We start from the raw sequence: 27,594 nt of genomic DNA, 5'->3' as shown, positions 1-27,594 counted from the left end.
TCCTACATGACAGAGGTAGACAGAGGGAACCCAGGGAGACGCAGTCCTACATGACAGAGGGAAGCGAGGGAGACGCAGTCCTACATGACAGAGGTAGACAGAGGGAACCCAGGGAGACGCAGTCCTACATGACAGAGGTAGACAGAGGGAACCCAGGGAGATGCAGTCCTACATGACAGAGGTAGACAGAGGGAACCCAGGGAGACGCAGTCCTACATGACAGAGGTAGACAGAGGGAACCCAGGGAGACGCAGTCCTACATGACAGAGGTAGAGAGAGGGAACCCAGGGAGACGCAGTCCTACATGACAGAGGGAACCCAGGGAGATGCAGTCCTACATGACAGAGCATTATTATCGGGGCAGGTAGGCTAAAAAGATCGAAGTTATCAGTAACTAAGCAACTGCTTATTCAATAAAGAAATGTCTCTTTAAATGATACCAAATCACATATTTGTATCATAGCAAACTGTTAGAAAATTATTTAGTAATAAAGAATCTTCTACATTTATGTTATGACTATAACTCTAACATTAAAAATAGCCTGAAAGGACGTGAGAGGTTAAATTTTACATATTATCATTCATAAGCTCTAATTCAATATTTAATTGTGCTTTATTAACTCACAAAGAGTAAAAACACACACACATCCTAACAAGAACCTTCTGGCTCTACAATGTAATTTTCTCCAGGAGACTTTAAAGCATCTTCAGTAATTTTCCACTTAATACTGTGGAGTCCCTGGGTGGTGCAAATAGTTAAGCACTTGGATACTAATTGAAAGGTTGAAGGTTCTAATCCATCTAAAGGCACCCCCGAAGTAAGGCCTGGCAATCGACTTCTGGAAAATCAGCCACTGAAAACCCTATGGAGCACATTTCTACTCTGACACACATGGGGCCGCCATGAGTCACAACTGCCTCAACGGCAACAGGTTTGGAGTCCCTGGGTGGAGCAAATGGTTAAGTGCTCGACTATCAGTGAAAGGTTGGTGGCTTGAACCCATCCACAGGTGCCTTGGAAAACAGACCTCGTGATCTGCTTCCAAAAGGTTACAGTCTTCCACACCCTATGGAGCAGTCCTATTCTGCACACATGGGGTCAGCATGAGTCAGAATCAATTAACAAGTCAAATCACTGAAAATCTCCCCAAATAAAGTTTACTCATTTTCTTGAAGTTCTGATTCATTTTGAAAAAAAATTAGTATATTTTGTATTTATTTCCTTGAACCCTAAGCATATTTTTAACCTAGAGTGCAAATTTCAATGTAACAAATGTGTACTGTAAATGTAAATTGTGCAAACAGAGGGAAACAGCACATAAATCCCACGTACTTACATCTTCAATGTCAGCACCCAGCGAAGGCCGTGAACTTAGGTCGAGACCCTGTAGCTGGAGCCGGGCAGCTTCTAGCTCAAGTGACAGGTGCGCCGTCTGTTTCTTTTCTGCCGCCAACTTGGACTCCAGCTCCACAGTCACGCTTGTCAGCTTCCGTTGCCACTGTTCGTTTTCCGACAGATACTGCTTTCTAAGGCACTCAAGCTCTTTCCTTTCAGAGCTCAGTAACTGCTGAAGCTCTTGGATTTCCTTATTTTTCATAACTCCCTGACCTTCCATTTCCTCCTCCAGCTTCCTGAGGGCCTGCAGGTACATCTGACAGAGGGCCTCTAGGTCTTCAGGGCTCCTCCCGGGGGCAGATGGAACTTCTTTCTTGGCCTGGCTCTCCTCCTCCAGACTGCTGCAGGACATTTCTGCCACATTAGACTGGTTCACTGAAACGTTTTCTTCCAAATTATTCAAGAGAGATGTTTCTCCCGTCTGTTCCAAAAGATCTTTGCAAAATGAGGATTCTCCAAAACTTTTAAGAACGGGGCTGTCAGTCACACAAGAGAATGACAGGGACAGAAGACGCCCCTCCTCGGGCCCCAGTGTCACCTCCTTCACCAGGTCATCTTGGAAGTTCCTCAGATTCATTGACAAGACTGAATTTTCTGCCTTTAGAGTGTCGACATAGAACTGTAGTTCTGACATCTTTGAGCTCATCCGACAGTGTTGATCATGTAAGATTTTGTGTTCGCTTTGCAAAGACGAGAATTTCTCCTGTAATTCAGCAAAGTGCGTTTGAACTTCTTTGTTTGACAATGTCAGGTGCTCACAGAAATTACTGTCCTCCAAAGGATTCAAGAACACATTTTGTTGTTCACCAAATTCATCTTCTGGCATCTGTTTCACTAACTCTCCTTGGGGAAGACCATTTTCATGGTTTAATATTTTAACTTCATTGGCCAGTTTCTCCACCTCTTCTGCCATTTTGCTAGTTGCTGTGACACATTCCGATCCTGAGTCACTCAGCTCGGCTGGTGGCTCAGGCTTTTCAACCTGCAGTATCTGGCACATTTTCTCCAGTTCGTTCAGCTTGGTCATGGCTGTTTCAAGAGAGCACTGTAGGTGCACGCTGTCATTCTGACTTGTTGACAGCTCGTGAAGCACTGAAATAGACTTTTCCTCTGCATCTACTTCACAGTCTGTAAGGCCACTAACTTCTCGTGACTGAGTACCTTGTTGCAAATTCCCGTTTTCTAGCTCTCCTCTAATCCTGTGTAATTCTTCCTGCAGGTATGCCTTCTCCTTCTCACTTGCCTGAAGTTTGAATTCCGTACTTCTTATCACAGCTTCTAACTGTACTAATTGCGCATTATAACTGTCTAGAGAAGTGGCTTCAACATCAAGATCCATCTGACGTTCAATGTTACATTCATTTATCTCACGCTCTCTTTCTTTCACAGCGTAGCTGGTGGGTCCCAGTTCTAGATCCTGATGCCCAGGTGAGGTCTTCGTTAACTTCATCAGGCTCTCATTCTCTTCTAGCAAGGCATTAATGTCCTTTTGCATCCTACTTTGGTCTTCCTTTAAAGTCATAATTTCTTGCCTTAACCCATCAGCCTCGCTCTTGGCATTGTTTTGGAAGTCTGTAATCTCAGATCTCATCTCATGCTGCACAGTGCCCACCTCCAGCACGAGGCTCTGGTTTCTTTCTTCGGCTGAGGCTAATTTCACTAAAAGCTCTTGGTGTTCCCTCGCAAATGTTTCCTTTAGCTGTTCCAACTCATTTTTTCTATTTTCACAAAGACTAGTGCGTTCATTTAGCAAGCATTCTAATCTAGAGTTCTTCTCTTGCACAGCTTCGTAGTTTTCCCTAAGATCCTCAAATGCATTTTCTGTTTCTTCACATCTTTGCAGTAAAGTAAGTTTTTCTTGCTTGTATTGATCAGATAACTCTGAAATGTGTTTCTCTCTTTCATCTATGCAATTGGAAAAATGCTCACTTTTTTGCAGCAAGTTCATTTTCTCTTGATTTAAGGCTGCATTCACTTCCTTGAGAACCCCATTCTCTTGAGTCAGCTCTTCAATTTGTTGCTTACTTAGAGAAAGGATGGAACTCATTTCCTTCTTCTCGGAGCTCAGAGTTTCAGACAAAAGTTGTAGCTCCTTTAGAGAGCCTTCGAGTAGGCCGTTGCTCTTTTCTAATTCCTGATACTCTCCTTGCTGAGTTTCTAGTTTTTCACTCAGAAGTTGCAGCTCTCTTTCCTTGTTCTCAAGGGCGACTAAACTTTCAGCAACAACATTCTGATGCACAGAAGTGTCTTCTTGCAACTTATTGATGCGCTGATTTGTCTCGGCCACAAAACTTTGATGCATCTGTTCTGCTTTAATGAGATTTTCTTCTATTTCCCCCTTGATTTGCACCAGCTCTTCACACCGCTGCTGCAGATCGGAGTTCATCTGCTTTTGAGACTCTAATGAAAGCTCAAGTGAAATGATTCTGTTTTGTAAATCGGCTGAGTCTGTGGCACTTTGGTCTGCTTCCGACTGGCATTTGCTCCTTTCTAAAGGCATGCGTCCTTGTTCTCCAATCATCTTTGCAAAAGAATTACTCACTGCAGGCTGCTCTTCACAAGCCAAAAGGCTTCTGTGATGATCCTCTTTTATCTCGGGAGAAGAATGTTTGGGTTTTAACAGACCTCTGAAGCTCTCGTATTCAGCATGCAAGTCTCGGTAACACTGGTCTTTCTCCGCTATTTCACTCGACAGTAACTGGAGCTTGTGTTCTAGGTCGCCCACTTGCCCAGTAAGCTGAGACGTTTTTAAACACATATTTTCTATTTCCTTCTTGTGTTTCTGATCTGAGAGCTCAGCTTCCTGCTGTAATTCCCTGTAAGCTTGCTTCTGCGCCTCAACCTCCACTTTCTTGCTGTCGATCGCACTGTGAAGGTTTCTGATCTCAGCACTCAGGTTTTCTCTTTCAATTTCCATTATTTTTACCCTCTCATTGTATTCCTGACTTTTTATTTGCTGAGTCTTGAGACAAGTTTCCAAATGATTAATTTTATTCTGCAATGTTTCCTTTTCTGCTTCCATCTGATTTAAAAGTTGTTCTTTTTCACTTTTCCAATGAGTGAACAGGGTTCTCTCTTCCTTCAATTCTTCATATTCTTTCTCTTTTAATTCCAAAGCAGTCAGTAAAGCCTGAGACTCTTTCTCTCTTCTGCTTAACTTTTCATTCAGTTGCTCGATGTGATGTTCTCTTTTCTTCAACAGATCCTGAGAACAATCCCTCTGTTTTTCCAGGTCAGCCAAGGCAAGCTTCAGTTTCTCTAAAGTCAAGGAGTTTTCTTGCTGCTTCATTTTTTCTTGAAGATCTTTTAACATTGTTTCCTGAGAAGTATTCTTAACTATTAAAAAAAAAAAAAAAAAAGATGCTTTTAGCAAGTATTTATTCTAAACTGTGAAAAATGGTCAGTAAAAAAGTGGCATTGTTATCTGGGTACCTTCTGGAAAGATCACTTGATAATTACCTAAGCTTACGTATAGACAAGAGTCCTGGTGGGTCAGTGGTTAAGAGCTCAGTTGCTAACCAAACTGCTGACCTTTTGGTTAGCAGCTGAGCCACCAGGGCTCCTTACTGACATACATGATATGGAGGAAATCAGTACAACATGGCCAAGGTCAGTGAAGAGAGTGAGAGGTATGCAGGAATAAAGGACAGCTCTAGGAAATGCTGTGACATACACAATTCCCCAACAGCAGTAATAACAACCAAAAACTCGTGGGTGGTTCTGTAGGAAGACATGTGTGCTATACAGGTGTGGGGGGACGTATGGGGGTACACGTGCACGCACACATAGGTATAGTGTGGACATCTGTGTATGGATTTGTATGTGTGGCAGGTATATTCGCATATATAATAAAGCATATGGGGGCACAGTTTTTTTTTTTTTTTTTATGGTGGCACAGTTACGGAAACTTCTCAGACATATCCAAACACCTCATGGGACTGAGTTATCGGCTTGAAGGCTAAGGACCAATAGTCTTGAGGGACATCTAGGTCAACTGGAAAACATAGTTCATAAAGACAATGTTCTACATCCTACTTTGGTGAGCAGTGTCCAGGGTCTTAAAAGCTTGCAAACACCCATCTAACATACAACTATTGGTCTCTTCCTATCTGGCGCAAACGGCAGTGAAGGAAACCAACAACTCAAGGAAGCAGTTAGTCCACAGGACTAACGGCCCACGCGAACCACAGCCTTCTCTAGCTTGAGATCAAAAGAACAGGATGGTGCCTGGCTACCACTACCAACCTCTCTGACTAGGGACACAACAGAAGGTCCCAGTAAGAATGGGAGAAAAACATAGAACAAAACTAAAACTCATAAAAAAAGACCAGACTTACTGGACTGATAGAGACTAGAGGAACCCCCAAGACTATTGCCCTAAGACACCCTTTTAACCTGGAACTCAAGTAACTCCCAGAGGTCACCTCTCAGCCAAATAATAGATTGGCCTATAAAATAAACAATAACACCCATAAGGAATGTGCTCCTTAGAACAATCAACTATAGGAGACCAAAAGGGCATTGTTTGCCCAAAAGCAAAGATGAGAAGGCAAGGAGGGGCAGGGAAACTGGAGGGATGGAAATGGGGAGAGGGCTGACACATTGCGGGGACAGCAATCCACGTCACAGAACAACTTGTGTATGAGTTGTTGAATGGGAAATTAATTTATTGTGTAAACTCTCAACTAAAAAAAAAAAAAGACATGCCACAAACAAATAGATGTGAAACTAATGGTAGATTCATTTGGGTATACAGCAAAATTCTTTGGCTTTAACATAAGGAAATAAAATCATTCAATCAAGTAAGCCAACAAAAAGCAATGGTCATTAAGAGCTTGGGAAACACACATTTAACACAGGTTTTTGTCTATTATCAGAGAAACAGCAATGAGTGAGAAGATGTGCCGTCTGGGTGCAACTAACAAACACACTTGAGACGCAAAGAATAGTACTCCCGGGGAAGAGGGGAACCGATAGTTTAGTGTTTTGTGTGGAAAATATTTATCCTTCTGGTTTCAAAGTGCTGAAAACCAGGCATTTGGGGACTCAATATGTTCCAGTAAAAAAATGTCCAACTATTACTCTGGAAAGTAAACAGTGGAAAAGGAAATTTTTCTCCACATCAACTGCAGACTCCATTCTGGGTAAACAGACGGAAAAACTCAAAGATGTTTCTCTGATGTGCTAAAGTCATCGCACCTCCCTCGTGGGAACAGTAGCTTAAAGAAGTAACTGCAAACACTAAGCTTACCTCTCATTTCTTCAGCAAACTTCTGGCTCTGATTTAAACACTGCTTGGCCTTCCTGAGTTCTTCCTCCAAGTGGCAGATTTCTCTGGCCCTTTGCTCAGACTGACTCTGAAGGAGGCTGTTTTCCTTCTTTGATTCCTAAAATATAGATTTAGTTGGTTATAAACAAAACAAATGCTCAAAAAACTATGACTTCTGCCTTAATAAGGGTCCCTAACAGAATTGTTTGTCCATCTCACTTGGGGAAGAATCACGCCTTCCCTCTGAGTACTTGGGGAAGTTGGACATAACTTACTTAAATCAAATAATTTTACACATAGATGTCCAAAACAAAAGCAGATAATCCAAATCTGATGTTAATTTTTTTCCCTCATGAAAGATATTTTTTGAACTTTCTGATTGTTCATATGCTTGTTACAGAGCGAGCCCGTGAGAAAAACCCTGAGAACAAGGTCCTTGGAGAGAAGCTACAAGTTCCCATCACATCTGAATGCTGAGCTACATCCTTGCAAAGACTTGATGTGTTAACAAGACAAAAATCCACATGCCAAGTTTCCACCTCCCTTCCACCGTACAACCATCTCAAGTGCCACAGTTCTAGGGGTGCCTTTATGGGTCAAATTACGTTCAACAAAACCTACAGTGTGTAAGACAGTGGACGGGGATTTCTGAGATAGAAATCTGAAGACAGAGTCCCTGCTCTCAAGGCAGGTACCCCCAGTTGGGGAAGACGTGACACCAGTAATGTAATACACACCCAAATAACAACAAAAACAATGCCCATTGTGGTATGCAGACCCCAGCTTCTTGTAAAAAGACCAGACTTAATGGTCTGACTGAGACTAGAAGGATCGGAGGTCATGGTCCCCAGACCTTCTGTTAGCCCAAGACAGGAACCATTCCCAAAGCCAACTCTTCAGACAGGGATTGGACTGGACTACAGGATAGAAAATGATACTGCAGAAGAATAAGCTTCTTGGATCAAGTAGACACATGAGACTATGTGGGCAGCTCCTGTTTGAAGGGGAAATGAGAGGATATAGGGGGTCAGAAGCTGGCCAAATGGACACGAAAAGAGAGAGTGGAGGAAAAGAGTGTGCTGTCTCATTAGGGGGAGAGCAATTAGGAGTATATAGCAAGGCGTTTATAAATTTTTGTATTAGAGTCCAACTTGTTTTGTAATCTTTCACTTGAAGCACAATAAAAAGAAAAAAAATAATAATAATAATGCCCATTGCCATTGAGTCGATTCTGACTCATAGTGACTCTACACCCAGGGTGTGCTAAAGAGAGGTTGTCAAGCTGTGGAAAATCCGTGGGAGAGAACAGAAGGAGGAATGCACCCGAGATGGGGGCTGAGCTTCCATGCTGAAAACGGGTCCTGTGGTTGCCTGACTAATGAAGCACCCTGCAGCAACAGGCAACAGCAGAGCCAAGAGGCGTGTGCAGGGCCAGGCACTAAGCTTGGGAGACCTGTATATTTTTCTGACTCTTAAAACCAAGCCATATGTGCACACCAAATAAACACTATTGCTTATTAAGCATATGAAGATGCACACGCCCAACGTTATAAATCCTCTATTCGTGTTCTTCCGCCTGTTTTTCAACTTCCAAAATATTTTCTAACGAGTACCTCAGCCTATCTCGTCTACCAGCCTCTGGGCCCCAGGAGATCGGCCAACATCACTACCAGCCATCACAACCCATCCTTGGGGGAAAATAGAGTTGTATATTCTTTGTTCACTTAGCATGAGGATTTTAAAACCTCATTTCAAAAACGCCAAAGGTCCCCCTGGGACAAGTGGGGAAAATTTTTGAATCTTAAAGAAATCACTGAGACCCATCCTCTAAAATCCTACTGCACCGCCAGAAAAAAGATGGCCCTGGCAGTGCTGTGCTGGAAGGCCGCCTTCAATCATCAGTCGGGTTACTACCAGCAGATGGGTACCGTGTAGCCCAGCCAAATTCAAGAAGAGGGGGAACCTGGCTGGTAGCAAGTACTTGAAAACTTGCTGGCAGCTGTTCTGTTCATGCATATATGTTCATTTCCTCAGGAAACAAGACAACCTGTTGGGGTTATGTTCCTGTCTCCTCTGTCCTGTTCCCGCGCCCTCCCACTAACTGAATGGACACTCCACGGGACTAAGACATCAGTCAGAACCAGGGAACAGCTCTGGCAGCTCAACCCCCACAGGCGAAGGCTCACACCCCCCAAACCCAAACCCACTGCCCTTGAGCCTATTCTGACGCATAGCAAGCCCATTAGTCTTAAACTTTGCAGAACAATCTTTAAGGAGCAACAGTGTTAGTAGTCAAAACTAGCATCATTGAACCACAAAAACCATGATAACTTGTTTGTTCTCCAGGCTGGAACAATCCCCACTCAAATGAGACCCCCAGTGTGAAAGGAAACACACCTTAAAGCACGTTAACGGAGTACTGGGGCACTATGAGCAGCTGCTTCCCAAAACTGAACGTCAGCCAGGCCTCCGTGATTGGCGCTAAGACTGACAGAAGGAGTTCAGCGTAAGAGTGACTAGAACTTAACCACCTTGGTTCATTTAGCACTTTTTATGTTGCAACTTACAAAATAGCTTCTTAACCTGAAAACTTAATCAAATCAAATGACATCTACGTCTGGAGGCTTGCCAAGAAAGCTGGGAAGACCCTGCAGCAAAGCTAATACATCCCAAAGGAAGGAAGGAAAGCGGGAGAAGATGGAGGGGGACACGGAAGGGGGTGAGGATCAGACTTATGTTCACGTGTCTGCCGATCTGTCAGTTTCTATCCATAAATGGAGACATTTAAATGAAAAGTAAGCTCAATGGAAAGATTAACACGTCTTTCTCTCTTCTGGCGTTAGCTCAGTAAACATTTGCTTCTAATGCAGAAATGTCCAGCCAATCCTGGGACCCAGCAGGCTTATAAAGCTATGGCTATGACCAACCCAAGAGTTTTAAAAGGCCAGAATTTAGAAAACAAGCATCTGAAAATGAATCTGCAAGTTGCCATCCACCAGCAATTAGTTTCCGGCGAGGCTACAGCCGTTTAAGACTTGAATGGGTGCACTCGTTATCAATGAGTTAAGCATACAACGATATGTTCTCCCAGGCATCTCTTGCCTCCTCACGTGATTTGCGAACTTGGGCACTATTCTGGAAAAACACAAGATTCTCTGTAACCACAAGCCAGCATTCAAGCTTAGCAAGCAATTCCACCCAGATCAACTCTGGTTTAGGACCGGCAAGGGGAGCAGCATTTCCGAGGGCCAGACAAAACAAATTCCAGTTAACGTGTGGCTTTTCAGGATCCCGTCCATGAATGAAGTTTCACGCGTCCCCTGCAGGGTAAAGTCTGCATCCCGAAAAAGGGAGGGCGCAGGGGATGCCCTTCTCCCCTTACCACCAGTCATTCCTCCTGCCAGGCCAGGCTCCTTGGAGGGCCCAGTGCAATACAGATCCCTGTGCTTGGAAAGGTCCCCAGGCTCGTGTTCCCCATCTTGACTGCCAGATGCTGGTTAGTTTATTGCCCAGCCCCAGCGGTACTTACTGGGCTGGCACTGACTGCTGGACGAGTAAGTAGCTTTTCTAAACCCTCCATTCACTTCGATACTGAATGTTAACTTTACCCCTGATTGAGCCATAAAATCACATTTCCAGCACTGGTAATTTCTCAGTATAAGCAGCCATTAGTTCACTAAACACGAACAAGGAGGATTTCAGCACAACTGTCACGTTATTCCGGCATCCAAAACCTATAAACTGCTAAACTCGTTTGTGCTGACTTATAATTAGATACAGAGCTACCCAGAGTGAGAGGGCACAACAGGAAAAGTTTCTACCTTAAAAATCTCAAGTGCACTGTCACCTCCTCATTTTCTGTGTCCACGGGTGACAGGAGCACTGGTAACATGGAAAGGCCGTGACAGCTGTGAAGACCAAAGCAAGGAGCAGGCAGGCTGCAAGAATAGCACACTCTGCTTACTAAGCACTGGGCAGAACACGTCTATACAACATTTGATGTAACCACAGTACCAAAAAAAAAAAAAGACCGAACCCGATGCTATGGAGTCAATTCTGTCTGACTCATAGCGTGCCTATAGGACACGGTAGAACTGCCCCATGTGGTTTCCAAGGAGCGGCTTGGTGGACTCAAACTGCCAACCTTTTGGTTAGCAGCCATAGCTCTTAACCCTGTGCCACCATCACTACAGCCTTAAAAAAAACTGCTGCCCTCAAGTAGATTGACTCATAGCAACCCTGTAGGACAGAGCAGAACTGCTTGTAAACCCACAGGGTCTCCAAGGAGCAGCTAATGGATTTGAGTTGCTGACCTTTTGGTTAGCAGCCATAGCTAGCCATAGCTCTTAACCACTGTGCCACCAGGGCTCCACTATAGCCTTGAAAAGTGATATTATCAGTCCCAATATACAGACGAGGCCGCCTCGGTGGCACAAATAGTTAAGCGCTCAACTACTAACCAAAAGGTTGGAGGTTCAAGTCCACCCAGATGTACCTTGGAAGAAAGGACTGGTGATCTACTTACAAAAAATCAGCCATTAAAAACCTTACGGAGCACAGTTCTACTCTGATACACATGGGGTCACCACGAGTCAGAATCGACACAGCGGCAACCAGTCTGGTTTTACACAGAGATGAAGACAGGCTCAGAAAGGACAAGCCTTTCCCAAAGGTCACAGGGCAGGTGGTGGTAGGAAGACGATGCAACTTCAGAGCTCTGAACTCTGAAGCCGCCACCACGCTCCCACCAGATACGCCACCGGTCCAGCTGGGTAAGTCAATTTTCTGATCCCAGTTCAACCCAAGGTTCAAGAGCCAGCTAAACCCTTATGTTCTTGGTATCATCCTCGAAGCAGGAGACACACACACACCCCAAAGTGAAGACAAAAACTGAATTAATTACCAGACACTGTCCTAGGCACTTTCATATGACTACCCTCATTTGACATAGAATTCAGATAAAATTCAAACATGACATGCATTTAGCTTAGTTAAAAAAAGAAAAAACCAAACCCAGGCTGTCAAGTCAATTCCAACTCACAGCAACCCTATAGGACAGGGTAGAGCTGCTCCACAGTGTTCCCAAGGAGTGGCTGCCAGATTCGAACCGCCGACCTTTTGGTTGGCAGCCGACTCTTAACCACTGCACCACCAGGGCTCCTAACTTAGTAAAGGCTAGCGCCGACTTTAGAAGCTCTGCTGCTGACACACCTGGCCTTGTGGGGATGAACAACCTTCAGAGACACCTGCACAACAACGTCCAGCCCACTGCTGCTTCGTGGCCAAGCAAACAGTGTTTGGACCCTCTTCACCAGACGACCGCTTTTACAAACGGAGTCGCGGGAGGGCTGCTGGCGGGAAGGGAAGCTCACAGAGGGAAGAGTTTGGCGCCAGGGCGCCTGTGGAAATGTTAGCAGAAGCATCTGCTGATTGGTCCCCACTGGCCAAAAGGCAAACGTTTGTTTTGCTGAAACAAACACTTCCATTTGAAAGTGTTCGCTGATGAAACCATCACGGGATATGAGGCTGTCTTGCACTTGGGCTGCTGGAGTTCTGGCCTCCATCCCCGGCAGCATCGGCCCTCTGGGGCTCGCAGCTCTCACCACTGCCTCTTTGCCTCTGACAGATGTTCTCATTTTACAACCGCCGTACACTCTCAAAGCTTTGGGGGTAAGTACACACAAACTTTTCTCACCTAGATATGTAACAGTTCCTTATAGAGAATTAAAAAAAGAATGTTTACAGCCCAAATAGTAACCAGAGAATACTTAAAGGATGAGTGGAAAACCATTCCTTCCTGTGACATTTGAAGGAGAAGAAACTGCCGCTATCTTCTGTTGTGTTTTTTCCTAAAATTACCATGCCGATTTATATTGTTGTTAGGTGCCATCGAGTCGGTTCCGACTCATAGCGATCCTATGTAGAGCAGAATGAAAGAAACACTGCCCAGTCCTACGCCACCCTCACATTCATTGTGATGCTTAAGCCCATCGTTGCAGCCACTGTGTCAGTCCATCTCATTGAGGGTCTTCCTTTTTTCACTGACCCTCTACTTTACCAAGCATGATGTCCTTCTCCAGGGACTTGTCCCTCCTGATACCATGTCCAAAGGAGGTGAGATGTAATCTCGCCATCCTTGCCTCTAAGAAGCATTCTAGCTATACTTCTTGATATATGGCTCTATTCAAATTGCTTCAGTCTGTTAACTGTCCCTAAGTGGTTCTAAATTAAGCCCTTTAAGAATGAACTCCAGCACACTGAGTAAGCTCAGATCTGCCACATCAAAAGTAAGTACGAAAAAGCCCTACAGCAGAGAGAGGGTGCTCCTAGCCTCCATGCTGTTTGTGAGCCCTCGTCCACCACTGGCATAACAAACATAGATCAGAGATGTTGTTACCTAGTGCTTGCGTGCGATGAACGCTATGCTAACGTTGTCTTTTGAAGCCAAAGTAATATAATTTAATTAATTTGATGCTTTTATAAGAATTTCAAATCAAGAAACTCTTCGTCTGTAGTTGCTTTCGTTTATATAAACCTACCACTTTCCACAAGGTTTTGTATTTGGCGACTCAAAATCCAGCCCTTGGAAAGGGATTTAAAGAACACTTCCCATCACCAGTTTTATTTCTTTCCATTTAGGAAATCCCTCCTTTTCTTCTTTCATCTTTCCAGTCTCCCAGGTAGTTTAAACTTATTCTTAAAAAAAAAAATTTATACAAGTTCCTAATTAAAGCTATGTTTTTTCCTATAGTTATTATATACACGTTAGCAATTATACTGAGATGGAAAGTATAAAAATAATACTTCTGTTCAATGTCACAGATTATATGCTCATTTTGCAAAACTTCTGCCAAATCAAAGAGAAGACACATGGCATGAAAGACTATTGAAAAACAACAGAGAAATTCTCTTTTAACCCTCACACTTCACCCCGTACCCACCCACTGCCTGTCAAGTCGATTCTAACTCCTAGTGACCCCAAAGGACAGAGCAGAACTGCCTCTTAGGGTTTCCAAGGCCGTAAATCTATATGGAAGCAGACTGTCCCATTTTTCTCCCCTGGAGCAGCTGGTGGGTTCCAACCCCCGACCTTTGGTTAGCAGCTGGGTGCTTTGACCTCTGCGCCACCAGGGCCCCTTTCTCCCCATTGAGGAGTTGGTAAGTGCTGGGCTCTGCTCCCTCACCTCACGGCTTCTCCTCAGCTCACTCTCTCTGGCCTCTAGTGCCTCTTCAGTTCTGCAGAACTTTTGCTTAAACTCTTCTAAATTTTTTTCTAGATGCTGCTTTACGGATGTGACCTACCAAGAGAAAAACAAACAAGGTTTAAGTGGCACATCTTTTTTAATTATCATTAGTTCTTTAATATTAAAAAGGTTATTGGATAGATGGCACTGGGTTTTTTTTTTTTTTTTTTATCTTGGTGAGACCCAATACATGTCACAGCTAAATACAGCACTATAACCAACTTAAATACAACATGAACCTGTGACATCATTTAGTGACAGCAAAGAGAGGATGAAAGGAGCTGCGTTTGGGCAGAAAGTCACAAAAGAAAGGTATTTCTCCACAAAACTAAAACTACTAATTATAAACCAACAAAAAAAAAAGTTAAGACTGACGGAACACATTTGCAATAGAGTAAAACCTGCAAAAGCCAGAACCTGCGTAAGGCAGAAACCTGTCAGAGAAGGAAAACGCAAACATTTTCCAATAAAACAAGTGACAGAAAAGTGGTAAGACTGCACCTTGTCAAAAGTGGAAAACTTGCAAGACTGGGAAAAGCAAGGCAGTTGAGTTCCGGCTCTCACAGGTTTCGCTGTATACATACCTAATATAGTATGTAAAGCTTACCTACGATTCAACTTACAAAAAGACAAACATAACAAGACAGTCACAGGATAGAAACAGAAAAATTTAATTTAGAAATACAAATGGTGAATCAACTTCTGAAACAGGGAAGTGTACGTTAAAACAGTGTTAAGACGTCGTTTTCATTCCTTAGTTGGAATGAGAACATCTGAAAAGCCAGGACTGTCCATTAGCAAGGATAGGGAGTAAAAGGCCCTACCTTACAGGTGGCGGGAGAGTAAACTGCTACAAATTTCTGTGATGAAGAGGTAGTAAGTAAAAACAGGGGTTACTGAGGAGAGAGAAGTTAAGTCGGCACCATACTTTATCCAGTTCAGCCTGGAGTATGTTGTGAGTGCTCTTGGCTTGCTGTAGCTCCTGGGTGAGTTTGGTTTTCATCTGAGAGCACTCTCGGTCCAATGTTTGGAAACACTGCTGTTGACGGGAAAGCTCCTAAAAAGCAGAAAATATACACGTTAAACTGACAATTGTTCAAAAGGGAGATTCCAGGGTGAGACATAAACCTTGCACAGGAAAGGAGATAGTGAAAGGGCAGTAGACAATAGGGAGCCAAGACAACCATTCACTCAGTGATAAACATAATCAGCCCTGTTACTGGTCCTGGTAATCAAATCCAGGTCTCTGAAGGGAAGGGGAAGGAGTCTGCCAGTCGACCGCATGGAAGCTAGCCTGTTTCCCCAACATCCCCAAATCTTACACAAATCATCTCTATTTTGAAGGATCCAAGGGCAAAGGAGAAACAGCTAAGCTGCAATGGTCAGAGCTCAACTGAGAAAGTAAACACACTCAACATTGGGGTTTGAAGCATCAGATACCACACGCCAATTACAATGGTCTTGAGTTTACAAGGACAGAAAACACATGCCACCCGTGAACTTTGCTAACCACAGAAGGACACCAGACTAACATCTACAGTCGCTCGAATTCCAAGACTACAGGCTCTCACTCCACCTGCTGCCCTTGCAGGCTAATCACCTGGAGGAAACAGGCAGCAATGCACAGGGAAGGAAGAGCACCTTCACCTGGCCTTTCCTGTGACTTCTTTCCCCAATAGTCAACTACCTTTCCTATGTGTTTGCCAACCACCCCTCTCTAAAACACCTGGAGAAGGTACTACAGCTTCCTTCACAGCAGGGAAAGTGTTGGAAAGAAGAAACATGATCCTTTCCTACTCCATATCAAGTCTCACACAAACCAGAACCCATGGATAAAACAAAATTCTGACTTCTAATTCCTTCTCCAATCAAATACTAAAAGATGGAAAATGAAGTGACTTTTTGGTCACGAAACATCTCCCCTCTGATAGAATATCCCAAATTACGATAAACAGTTCCTCTTTTCAAAGGATTGAACTATGAAATGTCGGCAAGAGTCTTCCAGACAAACTCCTCAAGAGTCCGTTCACCTCACCTGCTGAAACTCCTTTTCTCTTTCCTTCATCTTCTGGTCCAGGGAGCATCTGGCACTTTCTGCATTTTGTCGTTGACAACTCAAATCTTCGGTCAATTTTTTCAGTTTTTGTTCCAATGCAATACACTAATGACAAAACAAAATGTTCAATACAAAACAAAAACTATTCAAGGAAAGAAGCAAATATTCAAGTTTTAGGACGATTAGTCCTAAGATCTGGGTCAGGTTTACCATTGGGTTTTGATAGTTTTAAATGCAAGTGTCTATGAAATAAAAAAATGAGCTGGGTATCAAAACCACTATAATTACTTTAGCACACATAAAATTCACACTTGAGAGACATTAGCAAGGATGTAATCATGTGTTAGCCCATTTAAATAAATACTTCGTAATTTGGGCTATAGAAAGAGAGACCAGCGTTTCTGGGTAACAATTCTTCCGACATCTTGTTGTGTGAAAATGAGACGTTAAGATGCAATGGTGCCGACCTATGAATTTTAAGCCTGAAAATAATCAGAAGGTACTCACTATCCTCAAGTGGAAGTCTGTTTCAAGCATCATGGATTTTGTGGGAAATTTTAAATACTAAAATGATTCCTTCCACGACACTCTCACTGGGCCACTTAAAATTTCTGGAGGTTCACAGGACTTTAGAGAAAATTCCAACTGGTCTTTCACTAAGCCGCCAAAAGTAATACGGAAAACATTCTACTCCCTGAAGCCTTTCTATATAGCTAGTTATCCCTGAAACTAATTTTCTAAATGTGAACTACTTTAAATTTCAGGAGGCCCTTCTAAAATTAGGTTAGGACAAAATGGTCGAAATGCTTCAAGTGTTCCAGTGTTGAGCCCCATTCCTCTGAGTCTTCCCCATGCTGCTCGGGTCCTACAAAGTAACTCAGAAGTCCTGTGGAGGAGTGAGAAGACTCCACACTGGTTGGGGAGGACTCCCTGGTCCAAAACAAACACTCCCCAACTCAGCAAACCTTCATCTACTAATGGATTTCCCTGAGATTCAGTGTCGTCTCATTTAGAACTATTAGAAATGCTATAATTTTAACTAAATGTTGAGAAGAAAACACTATGGTAACACCCTGACAGAAGACCAAAAAGCAGTCACTAATTATTAACTAAACAAGATGAAAGAGCTAAGCTAGTCATTACTGGCTAAATGACTCTGTAAGTGCCAGGACTTTAAAAATACAAAATTCAGAAAGTAAAATATTCAGTGGTTCAAATTTATCTACTTCCCCAGACGTTCAGACACCTTTGCTCCTTACTGTCCTTGAGATTTTAAATCCTCAAGGAATATTACAGAGGCTGTAACAGTAATAAATAGGAATTCAAAAGTAAGTATTAAGAGCCTACCACAACCAGAAACCTACGTTATCCTGAGACCAGAAGAACTAGTTGGTGCCCGGCCACAATCGATAACTGCCCTCACAGGGAGCACAATAGAGAACCCCTGAAGGAGCAGGAGATCAGTGGGATGCAGACCCCAAATTCTCCTAAAAAGACCATACTTAATGGTCTGGCTGTGACTAGAGGAATCCCGGCGGTCATGGTCCCCAAACCTTCTTTCTGTTGGCACAGGACGGGAACCATCCCCGAAGACAATTCATCAGACATGAAAGGGACTGGACGGTGGGTGGGAGAGGGATGCTGATGAAGAGTGAGCTAATTATATCAGGTGGACACTTGAGACTGTGTTGGCGTCTCCTGTCTGGAGGGGGGATGGGAGGATAGAGAGAGAGGGAAGCCGGCAAAATTGTCATGAAAGGAGAGACTGGAAGGGCTGACTCATTAGGGGGAGAGCAAGTGGGAGTAAGGAGTAAGATGTATATTAACTTATATGTGACAGACTGACTTGATTTGTAAATGTTCACTTGAAGCTCAATAAAAGTTAATAAAAAAATTAAAAAAAAAAAAAAAGAGCCTACCACAGCCTTCAGTATGGGTTCCACCTCAACATAAGGAAAACAAAAATCCTCACAACTGGACCAGTAATCAACATCATGATAAATGGAGAAAATACTGTAGTTGTCAAGGATTTCATTTTACTTGGATCCATACCCGCGGAAGCAGCAGTCAAGAAATCAAAAGACGCATTGCATTGGGCAAATGTTTTGCAAAAGACCTCTTTAAAAGTGTTGAAAAGCAAAGCTGTCACCTTGAGGACTAAGGTATGCCTGACCCAAACCATTGTTTTTCGATCACCTCACATACATGTGAAAAGTGGACAATGAATAAGGAAGATGGAAGAAGAATTGACGCCTTTGAATTGTGGTATTGGCAAGACTATCAAATACACCATGGATTGCCAGAAGAACAAACAAATCTGTCTTGGAAGAAGTACAACTGGAATGCTCCTTAGAAGCAAGGATGGTGAGAGTACACCTCACATACTTTGGACATGGTATCAGAAGTGATCAGTCCCTGGAGAAGGACATCGTGCTTGGTAAAGTCGAGGGTCAGCGAAAGAGGGGAAGACCTTCAATGAGACTGACTAACAGTGGCTGCAACAAAGGGCTCAAGCGTAACGACAATTTTGAGGATGGCGCAGAACCAGGCAGTGTTTCAGTCTGTTGTACAAAGGGTTGCTCTGGGTCGGAACCAACTTGATGGCACCTAACAACAACATGTCAAGCACTGTTCTAGGCACTGGGGATACGGAAGTAAACAGCTCAGACAAAAAATCATGGCCGAAATGACTGTCCCAGGCTTCTGATGGCTGACAATTCTGAGGAAAAAGCCACGTGTGGCTGAGGAGATGAATGAGCCCTTGGCTCCCTCTGCTGGTGCTCCTTGAAACTATAAAACCAACCATCTCAATCAGGAATTCCTTGAGAAGGTATTTACGTTTTGTTTAAATATTCTTAAAATGACATTCTCATGTCAACGATGCAGGTAAGAGCAGCTGACCACTAGGTGTCATGAATGCTCCACACAACTCTCAGCTCAGTCCTTGTAAATTATGACAGAGCCATGCCCCTCGGCACTCACTCGGTGCTCTGCGCCTAGGTGTCTCACTGGTGGAACACAGGTGCTAAACTCCAGGTGGGCAGCCAGCCCCAACACTGCGTTTCTACAGGAGCTCAAGCCTTGTATCCCACAGGGTTGTGAACACTTGGGAGAGAGATACTAGAAACAGCGTGTGTTCCACAGTATTGATTTTTAATTTGATAGGTAAACCATTGCCGTCAAGTCGATTCCGACTCATAGCGACCCTATATGACAGAGTAGAACTGCCCCATAGGGTTTCCAAGGTGGATTTGAACTGCTGACCTTTTGGTTAGCAGCCAAGCTCATAACCACTGTGCCACCACGGCTCCCCCTAGTGGCTGATCAGGGAATTGCTTAAACAGAGCATCAGTTGATTTCAGCGATACACTTAGTGTTAGGATCCTTAAAGTCAAGATGGAGAAAGGTGTACAGGATTTTCAGTTAGGTGGATTTGTAGCTCATTGGAAAACAGGTATCCAGAGGGGATTAGCTAAAGGAATTTTAGGAGCCAAGGCGAAGTTTCTTGTAGACAGAAAGCCGGGGCTCTATTCTCGAGCTGTCCTAAGTCAAAAAGTTTAACTGACGATCTGATGAGAAACGACCTCACCAAGTATGTTAGATAGAACGACAACTCGATGACCTTGTCATACCAAAACCAACAAGGTAAGATGTAAAAGATCCGAAAAATGCACTGGTGTTGAGTCAGTTTCAACTTATGGGAAGTAATGACCCTATAAGACAGGGTAGTACCGCCCGATAGGGTTTCCAATACCATAATCTTTACAGGACCCGACTGCCACATCTTTCTCCCACAGAGTGGCTGGTGGGTTTGAACTGCCGATGCTTCGGTTAGCAGCAGATGTAAATTCTCATACTTAGGAAGGCGTGACATGGCAAAAATGAAATAGAATATGAGTGTAGTTGACTACAAAAACTCAATACGATAATAAGAGCTAACGCTACTGGAAGTCTACCATGTGCCTGAGCTAAAGGCTTTACACAAAGTACCTCAGGGTTCACAACAATCCTGTGAGACAGGCCACCAAGGCTCAGAAGTTCATTAAATAGCTACAAAAGCAACACAATTGGAACACACAGAACCAGGACTCAAATCCAAGACTTTCTAACTTAAAAAAGACGAAATTGCTATTACAAGCTGAGATTATCTGAGGAGAATAAACACATGGATCCAGGGAGATTCTCAATTCTTCATCATCCAACCCATATTTATCAAGTATTTCTCTGTATAAAACAGTAGCTAGGGGAATACTATAAAAGCCTGAATGTCCACCTCCAGATAGCGGAAAAGATGGACTCTTCCCTAGACCTCTAAAATCCCAGACTTTCTGTTAAGACAAACATAAGGAGCCTCAGAAAGGAGAAGAGAAGAAGGCAGACCACTAGGGACCTCGGGACCTGAGGAACACCACAATGGTACTGAGAGAACAGAGCTCACAACCCAGAATCCCATTCTGAACAAATACATCCTGCAGGAATGAAGAGGAAGTCAAGACATTCTCAAGTGAAAGAAAACTAAGAATTTGTTACCAGCTGGCCTAATCTAAAAGAATCGCTAACGGAAGTTCTCCAAACAGAAAGGAAATGACAAAAGAAGAGACGTTAGAATCGGGAGGAAAAAAGAACATGGTAAGAAGCAACAATACATGTACATAAAATAGGCCTTCCTTCCTCTTTATTTTTCTAAATTATATTTGACAGTTGAAGCAAAAATTACAGCCTGACGCAATTCTAAACATAGTCAGTTCTCATTACTTGCAAATTTCATATTCACAAATTTGCCTGTTTGCTAAAAAATACCCTCAACTTTCTTATCATTTAGACATGCCCATGCGCGGTGAAAAATCCCAACTGAGGTCGAACAAGGTATTCACTAATTCCCTATCGACAGGGATTTTCTAGAACATAACTACAAAAAAAAAAAATTCTATTTTAACTACTACAAATAACAGGATGTGACTGTGTACAGAGAGAGAAAACATTTAAGACAGTTACGAAGAGTGGAGGGTAAAGGGACAGAAAGGGAGGCACGTTTTATGCACTTCCCCCAAACTGGTAAAATGATGACAACAGCAGACTGTGACAACTCACACACATGTGACCTAAAATCTAAAGCAACCATTAAAAAAAGTTCTACGAAGAAATACATTCAAAAACAGAATAGAAGACAATCAACCAAGTCAAAAAACAGGCAGAGGGCTTAAACAGACGTTTCTCCAAACGAGATATACAAGCGTCAAGCCCGAGCCCGCGAAAAGGTGCTCAGTGTCATTAGTCACTGGGAAACGCAAGTCAAACCACAGTGCGACACCACTTAACCCCCACTAGGATGGCTGTGATCAGAAAAGCGGACAACGACAATTATTGGCGAGAATGTGGAAGAATTAGAACCCTCGTCCACCACTGATGGGGTTGTAGAACGGTGCAGCTGCTATGGAAAACACTTTGGTGGGTCCTCAAAGCTAAACACCAATTTTACACAATCTCTTTCAGAAAATAAAAGGAGGGAAAACTTCTAATTCATTTTTTATGAGGCTAGCATTACCACGATACAAAAACCAGCCAAGGACAGTACAAAAAAAGGAAACTACAGACCCATATCCCTCAAGAATATACACACAAAAATGCTTAACAAATTACTAAACCCATTGCCCCCAAGTTGATTCCAACTCGTAGCAACTCTATAGGACCGAGTAGAAGTGCCCCACAGGGTTTCTAAAAAGCAGCTGGTGGATTCGAACTGCTGACCTTTTGGTTAGCAGCTATAGCTCGTCATAGTAGCTTTTAAACATGTGCCACCAGGGCTCCAAATGACTAGAAAATAAAATTCAGAAGCATATAAAGAATTATACACCATGACCAAATGAGGTTTATTCAAAGGATGCAGGGCTAAGTCAATGTTGGAAAATCAATCAGTGTAATCCACCATATTAACAGACTATTATTTTTTAAAACTGCATGTGAATCTGATTATCTCAAAAAATTAAAAATTTTAATTAAAAAAGTATTTGTCAAATAAGTGAGCAAGTGAATGAATGAATGAATACAAAAAAGAGAAGGAAAGACTGAGGAGGCAGGTTGGGGCTGAAGAATAGACACATAAAAAAAAAAAAAAAAAGCCTCTCAAGTAACAGGTGAAAATCTTTACCTCAATTGAAGCCTTGAAGGCTAAATGGTAGGAGTGTATATGCTGGATCCCAAGAGTAAAAACCATTCCCACCACACGTCCTAAAGTTCTTTTAACGTTCCATTACCTCACTATGTGTGGACACCTGTTCTCTGTGCCAGGTGCTGTGTATGTTGTTGTTGGGTGCTGTCGAGTCGATTCCGACTTACGGCAACCCCATATTACAGAGTAGAAGGCCCCCATAGGGTTTTCTTGGCTGTGATCTTTACGGGAGAAGATCCCCAGGTCTTTCTCCCACAGAGTGCGTTCAAACCAACAACCTCGATTAGCACCCAAGTGTTTAATCTTTGTGCCACCAGGGATCCTTAGAGGCTGTGTATGCACTATGAGATGTAAAAGAAATCAGTGACTTGCCCAGAGTCACTCAGCTGGGAAAATGCATAACCTGGATTTGACCTCAGAATGGCCCGACTCCAAAATATCTTACTAGTTCAATTAGATCAACACTGTCTGGTCCGTATTAACGAAGATCATTACCAACATTTATTTCGTGAATTTAAGTGTAAGGTGCTCTTTCCAAAGAACTGTATGATAAGATGGAGCTTTTTCAATAACCCACAGAAAGTCAAGTACCTTAGCTGAAGCCTGGTCATACTGTGCTGCTGTTCTCATTAGCTCATCCCTATTTTTGTTCAAAACTTTCTCTTTTTCAATTAATTCCACTTTTGCTGTCTCCAGCTGGAGTTGGAGTTCCTGACATTTATTCACTTGGCTTTTCAATTCTCTCTCTTGTCCTTGCAGACGTAGTTCCAATTCACTAATCTGGCTTCTAAGTTCTAAAATTACAAACAAAAATCACACTTCAATCAACATGCATTTTCCACAAAAATTTCACAATTAAATTCAGAACTGAACATTTATTTTGCCCTGCTCTGAAATCACTGGTGAGACCAGATATAAATCAATTTACATCAAACACAGAGCTACTTTCATTGGTTTTCATTTCAGTGCTTCATCTCTATCATTTGCATTCAAATGCCCTTTAGAAAACAGGCAAAACAGATTTCCTTACTTTTTCAGAGCAAACTTGGGGTGGGGGGAATGCGTTTCTAAAATTGCAGTCGTTTATTTCAGCTGCAAAAAGGGCATCTACGGCATCCTTCGTTTATCTTGTTACTTGGTTGTGTACACTGGCAGGCTGACATTCCTTCTGTGCCCATCTGAATGCAAACAAGTGCTCGACAGAGGAAAAGATCACCCTCCTACATCCTCTGTAAAGACCCGCGTAGTGTGAACCTCCCATACCGCCAAAATCAACAATGATTTTTTTCACCATCCCCTCAATACACACACAGTATTGGAACAAAGCCTGGCCGCGTGACGGCCCTCACCAGTGGTTTTCAATCTATCACAGCACTGGAAACTTTCATACTCTACGGAGTAGATTCCAAAACACCACCTGGTAGCCTTGGCTGTCGGCTGCAGCAGGCGCGGCAGCCAAAGACACCGGTTTGATCCCATATGGACAAGCTGGCAGTGCAGAGCAAAGCCCTCCTGCAGACACTTGCCCCAGCTCCAGCCAAGGCTGGTCAGACCACGGGTCTGCAAAGCAGCCAGACGAGAAGTGCGAGGAGAACTAAGGGTAACCCTGCTCCTGGAAAGATAAGCCAAAGCCATGTGTCCTGCTCCCCAAGGCTTCAGGGCACCAGCATTTCTCAGTACAAATAAAAGTACCTTCCAAAGCTGTGACGTCTTCATCCTTTACTAAAGGACAGTATTTCTCAGGCCCGGTCTGGGAGGATGACACCAAGGTGCACAAAACACATCAGTGCTTTCTAGGACTAAAACGGCCCAGAGTCACCTATTAAATTGTGTTGGGAAAAATTAAACAATTTAGCTTAAGAAATTACCTTGATTCTGGGCTTTTAGCTGATCCAGAAGACGGAAGTTGCTAGAATTATCACAGAAGCTGCTACTCGCATCTTTTGTCCCTATCTGCACAGCTGATCTACTTGGAGTAACCTCTTGTTCCCCAGCAAAGTGAGGTGCCGGGAAATCTCTCCTGTTCGGGGTTTTCCGAGCACTACACGAAAGACGACTGGGGGTCTTCTCTTGTTGCCACGAGAACACAGATGAGGAAGCCTGATGTCGAGCAATCTCTCGGTGATTCATGGTGCTCTGGGGGATAGCAGGGCTTGCTTTCTGCAAAAACAGAAACTCTTCAGAGCCCTTTAGAAGTCCCAACAAAAAAAATCAAAACCAAAACCAAACCCATTGCCGTCGAGTCGATTCTGACTCATAGCGATTTGGGGCTGTTGATTTTTCGAGCATGAAGCCATAAGGAGAAGGAGTTAACACCTCTGCTAGGCATCAGGAAAGATGGATGTTCCATGCTACGGCGTGGAAGAACCTTGAAAACAGTCACAAAAGGACAAGGACTTTACGATCTCACCTGCGTAAAACAGGCAAATACACAGAGACCAGAGCTTATTCCTGGTTAGCAGAGGTGGGAGGGAGGGCGAAGAGAGTTACAGTTCAAGGGGCCAAGAGTTTATGTTCCTGCCGGCAGAATGATCCAGAAAAGGGTGGTGATGATGGTTGCACACACAAAGAACATGATCAGTGTAACTGAACTATACGTGTAAAACGTATTGAATTGCTGAATGTTTGCTATATCTACTTTCACCCAATTAAAAAAAAATTAATAAAAAAACAAATTTAGGAAAAAAAAAAAAAGGTGTGTTCATCAAGTTAAGGAAACCATCAAGCCCCAGGATCTGGTGACAGAACCTTCTAAAGTCAGATTTCTCAGCGTTTAAGCTGGTACCATCTGAGGCTCGGCACAGTTAAAATGCACCAAGTCTCAGTATTTCTTCTCCATCCTTCATGTAGTCCAGTGAACACACGAGTATTCTCCGCTGTTGTGAACCCCAAAACTGGCTTTCCTTTACCTGTCATAGGTCACGCCCCCTGTAGCTGGGCACAGAGAATGAAAATTAATTATCAGTCTAAACACTTTCAAGAATTCCACTCTCAGCCATAGCACTCTCCCAAAAAGTGTTATATAAGGAGTTTTATATGTAATACACACTTTTGAAATGTCTGCTACTTTGAATTGTCTTAGCTGTAGATGCTACATTAAATTTCTTACAGCGAGCGATCTTCTTGCCATGGTGAGAGGCTTAGCGTCTATAGGGACTCATGTTCCTCCATAAAATAACTCTGGGAACCGACGTCGGGGGAGGATGGGTACAGATGACTGAACTGGACCAACAAAGCCCAGGATATTTCCAGGACAGAACAGGGAATTATTTATTTTTTTGTTTGTTTTGCTAAGCAATGCCTTTGCTAACTATCAGAATTTCAGCAACTTCAAAACAAGGGTTAAAGGCGTAAAAGAATTTAAGTTGTTAAAACTCTAACAGACAGGTGGTTATTAATGATTCTTAAATCCTCGATATTTACAGCATCTACTCATAAATTCAGCATTAAGTCATTGCTAAATTGTGCCATCTCACCAAGCTCTTAGGTGTAGCAGAAACCCGTCATTAAGGTCCAAACCAGTTTTCCTGGCGCACAACATATCATGCACAGAAATGGTAGACAAAAACTCTGTATATATTAAGTATTTCCAGGGCCAGGCCCTGATCTGTAAGTAGGCGTTTTAGAAACCTACATTTTCTTTCTTTTTTTTGACATTAAGCAAAGCTCTTCACCTATCTCTCTGCTTCTTTACCCACATCAAAAATAGAGTTAAACGCTCTTGTCAGCAGCTTGTTTAAAAAGATCGAGGAGATGATGCTAATAACCTCCTCTGAACTATGCAGTTCACAAATAATGATTCTGGCAGGAGTCACCGCATCCCATCAGCAGGTCTACAGATGAAACAACTGCCTCCAGGTGACAAAGCCGGCTACTGAAATCAGGAATGAGGCAGGTCCTGCCCTCTCCAACCATGCTCTTTATCATTAGGTCTTAGCAGGGAAATATTTATATGCTATGACTTCTGCATATTTTCATGAATACTTCATACGTGGAGATAAACTAACCCCTACTCTATTTTACTCACCCGTAACTATTTTTAAAACTAAAAAAAAATCACAACCAATAAGCAGGAACTTTATTTTCTCAGCATGAGAAAAACATGTCTGCACTTTGTAAAGCACATTTTCATTTAGCCTGGTTCCAGCGTACGGCAAAATACTTCCGCAGCTGCACACTCTCATCAGGAGGCCCTTATTCATAAGGTCTATGAAAAAGGAAGACTGAAGAAGAGCTGACGCCTTTGAATTGTGGTGTTGGTGAAGAATGTTGAATATACCACGGACTGCCAAAAGGACGAACAAGTTTGTCTTGGAAATACAGCCAGAATGCTCCTTTTAGAAGCAAAGATAGCAAGAACTTCATCTCACTTACTTTGGACGTGTCATCAGGAGGATCAGTCCCTGGAGAAGGACATCATGCTTGGTAAGGTAGAACGTCAGTAAAAAGAGGGAGACCCTTGAACGAGACACATTGACACAGTGGCTGCAACAATGACTGAAACATAGCAACGACTGCAGGGATGGTACAGGACCGGGCAGTGTTTCGTTCTGTTGTAGGTAAGGTCGCTATGAGTGAAAACCGACTCGATGGCAGCTAACAACAATTATAAGGCCCTTAATTAACTTACTTTAGCCTGTAACGCTCTAACCTCTGCTTCTAATCTTTTTCGTTCTTCAACTTCTTTATTATATTTTTCTTTTAGGTCTTCATACCTAGAACCTAAACACAATGAAATACAGCTTAATTTTTCAATCGCTGATTTCATGGAGGAATTCAAAGGTCAGCCATCGTTATAAGAGATAATCTAAAAATGAATATCTTAGTACACTAGGCAGAAATAACATTTTGTTAGGACAAAGGATCAAAATACTGATTGAATTACTCAAATATCAAAATACATAGAAGCATAGGTGAAAGTGAACAACTTTTAAAACATACCACATAACAATAGAGTGAAAAGTTTAAAGGCGCAGCACCGTGGCCCCACGTAAGTTCAACAAATGCACAAATGGTGTGGAACAAGTGGTTGCATTTTTTTAAACATCCAAATTAAAAGCTGGATTCAATGTTGAATTAATTCATTTGTTTGACTGAATTAAAATCTCTCAATAGAAGAGGTATTTATACCAAGAAACAAAACCCTTACCAGTGTAATACTGACTTGGTGTGAGTGGAGTTGGAAGAATTTTCTGGGGTGTACTGCCTGGATTCAGGGAGGCATCTGTAGCAGGTGCTGACTGCTGGCTTCTCTCAAGTTCAGATTTACACCTGTGAGAAAAAGGCCCAAGAGGACAGCAGGTCCCTTAGAGCAAAGGCAAAGCCTGTTCCCAGGTAGTAATCAACTCACAAAGAAACCCACCCCTCCAAGAATTCTCACCACTTCCTCTATCCAACAGACACTTAAGTAAAAGAACTAAATGTGCCCCCTGTCATCACAGGAACTCAGTCTAACTGGGG

General features: G+C 42.9%; 1 protein-coding gene across 10 annotated transcripts in view; it reads right to left on the bottom strand.

Moving 5' to 3' along the window:
* CENPF (centromere protein F) overlaps nt 1–27,594 on the bottom strand; it is a 72,412-nt gene that overhangs the window by 28,112 nt on the left and 16,706 nt on the right. For 9 of the 10 annotated variants that reach the window (XM_049868563.1, XM_049868558.1, XM_049868560.1 and 6 more), the window contains 9 exons: nt 27,284–27,405; nt 26,765–26,856; nt 24,003–24,294; nt 22,726–22,928; nt 15,945–16,070; nt 14,838–14,966; nt 13,850–13,963; nt 6,648–6,783; nt 1,338–4,732 (listed from right to left, as the gene is read on the bottom strand). In XM_049868563.1, the coding sequence (XP_049724520.1) occupies nt 1,338–4,732; nt 6,648–6,783; nt 13,850–13,963; nt 14,838–14,966; nt 15,945–16,070; nt 22,726–22,928; nt 24,003–24,294; nt 26,765–26,856; nt 27,284–27,405 (4,609 nt within the window). The remainder of the gene's footprint in view (nt 1–1,337; nt 4,733–6,647; nt 6,784–13,849; nt 13,964–14,837; nt 14,967–15,944; nt 16,071–22,725; nt 22,929–24,002; nt 24,295–26,764; nt 26,857–27,283; nt 27,406–27,594) is intronic. The other variant, XM_049868564.1, reaches the window with a different exon arrangement.

The sequence above is a fragment of the Elephas maximus genome, chromosome 24 (assembly GCF_024166365.1).
Source record: "Elephas maximus indicus isolate mEleMax1 chromosome 24, mEleMax1 primary haplotype, whole genome shotgun sequence".
In the NCBI taxonomy this organism is placed as follows: domain Eukaryota; kingdom Metazoa; phylum Chordata; class Mammalia; order Proboscidea; family Elephantidae; genus Elephas; species Elephas maximus.
Note: the sequence above shows the minus strand (reverse complement) of the source record. Positions and strands in the feature narration are given on the sequence as shown.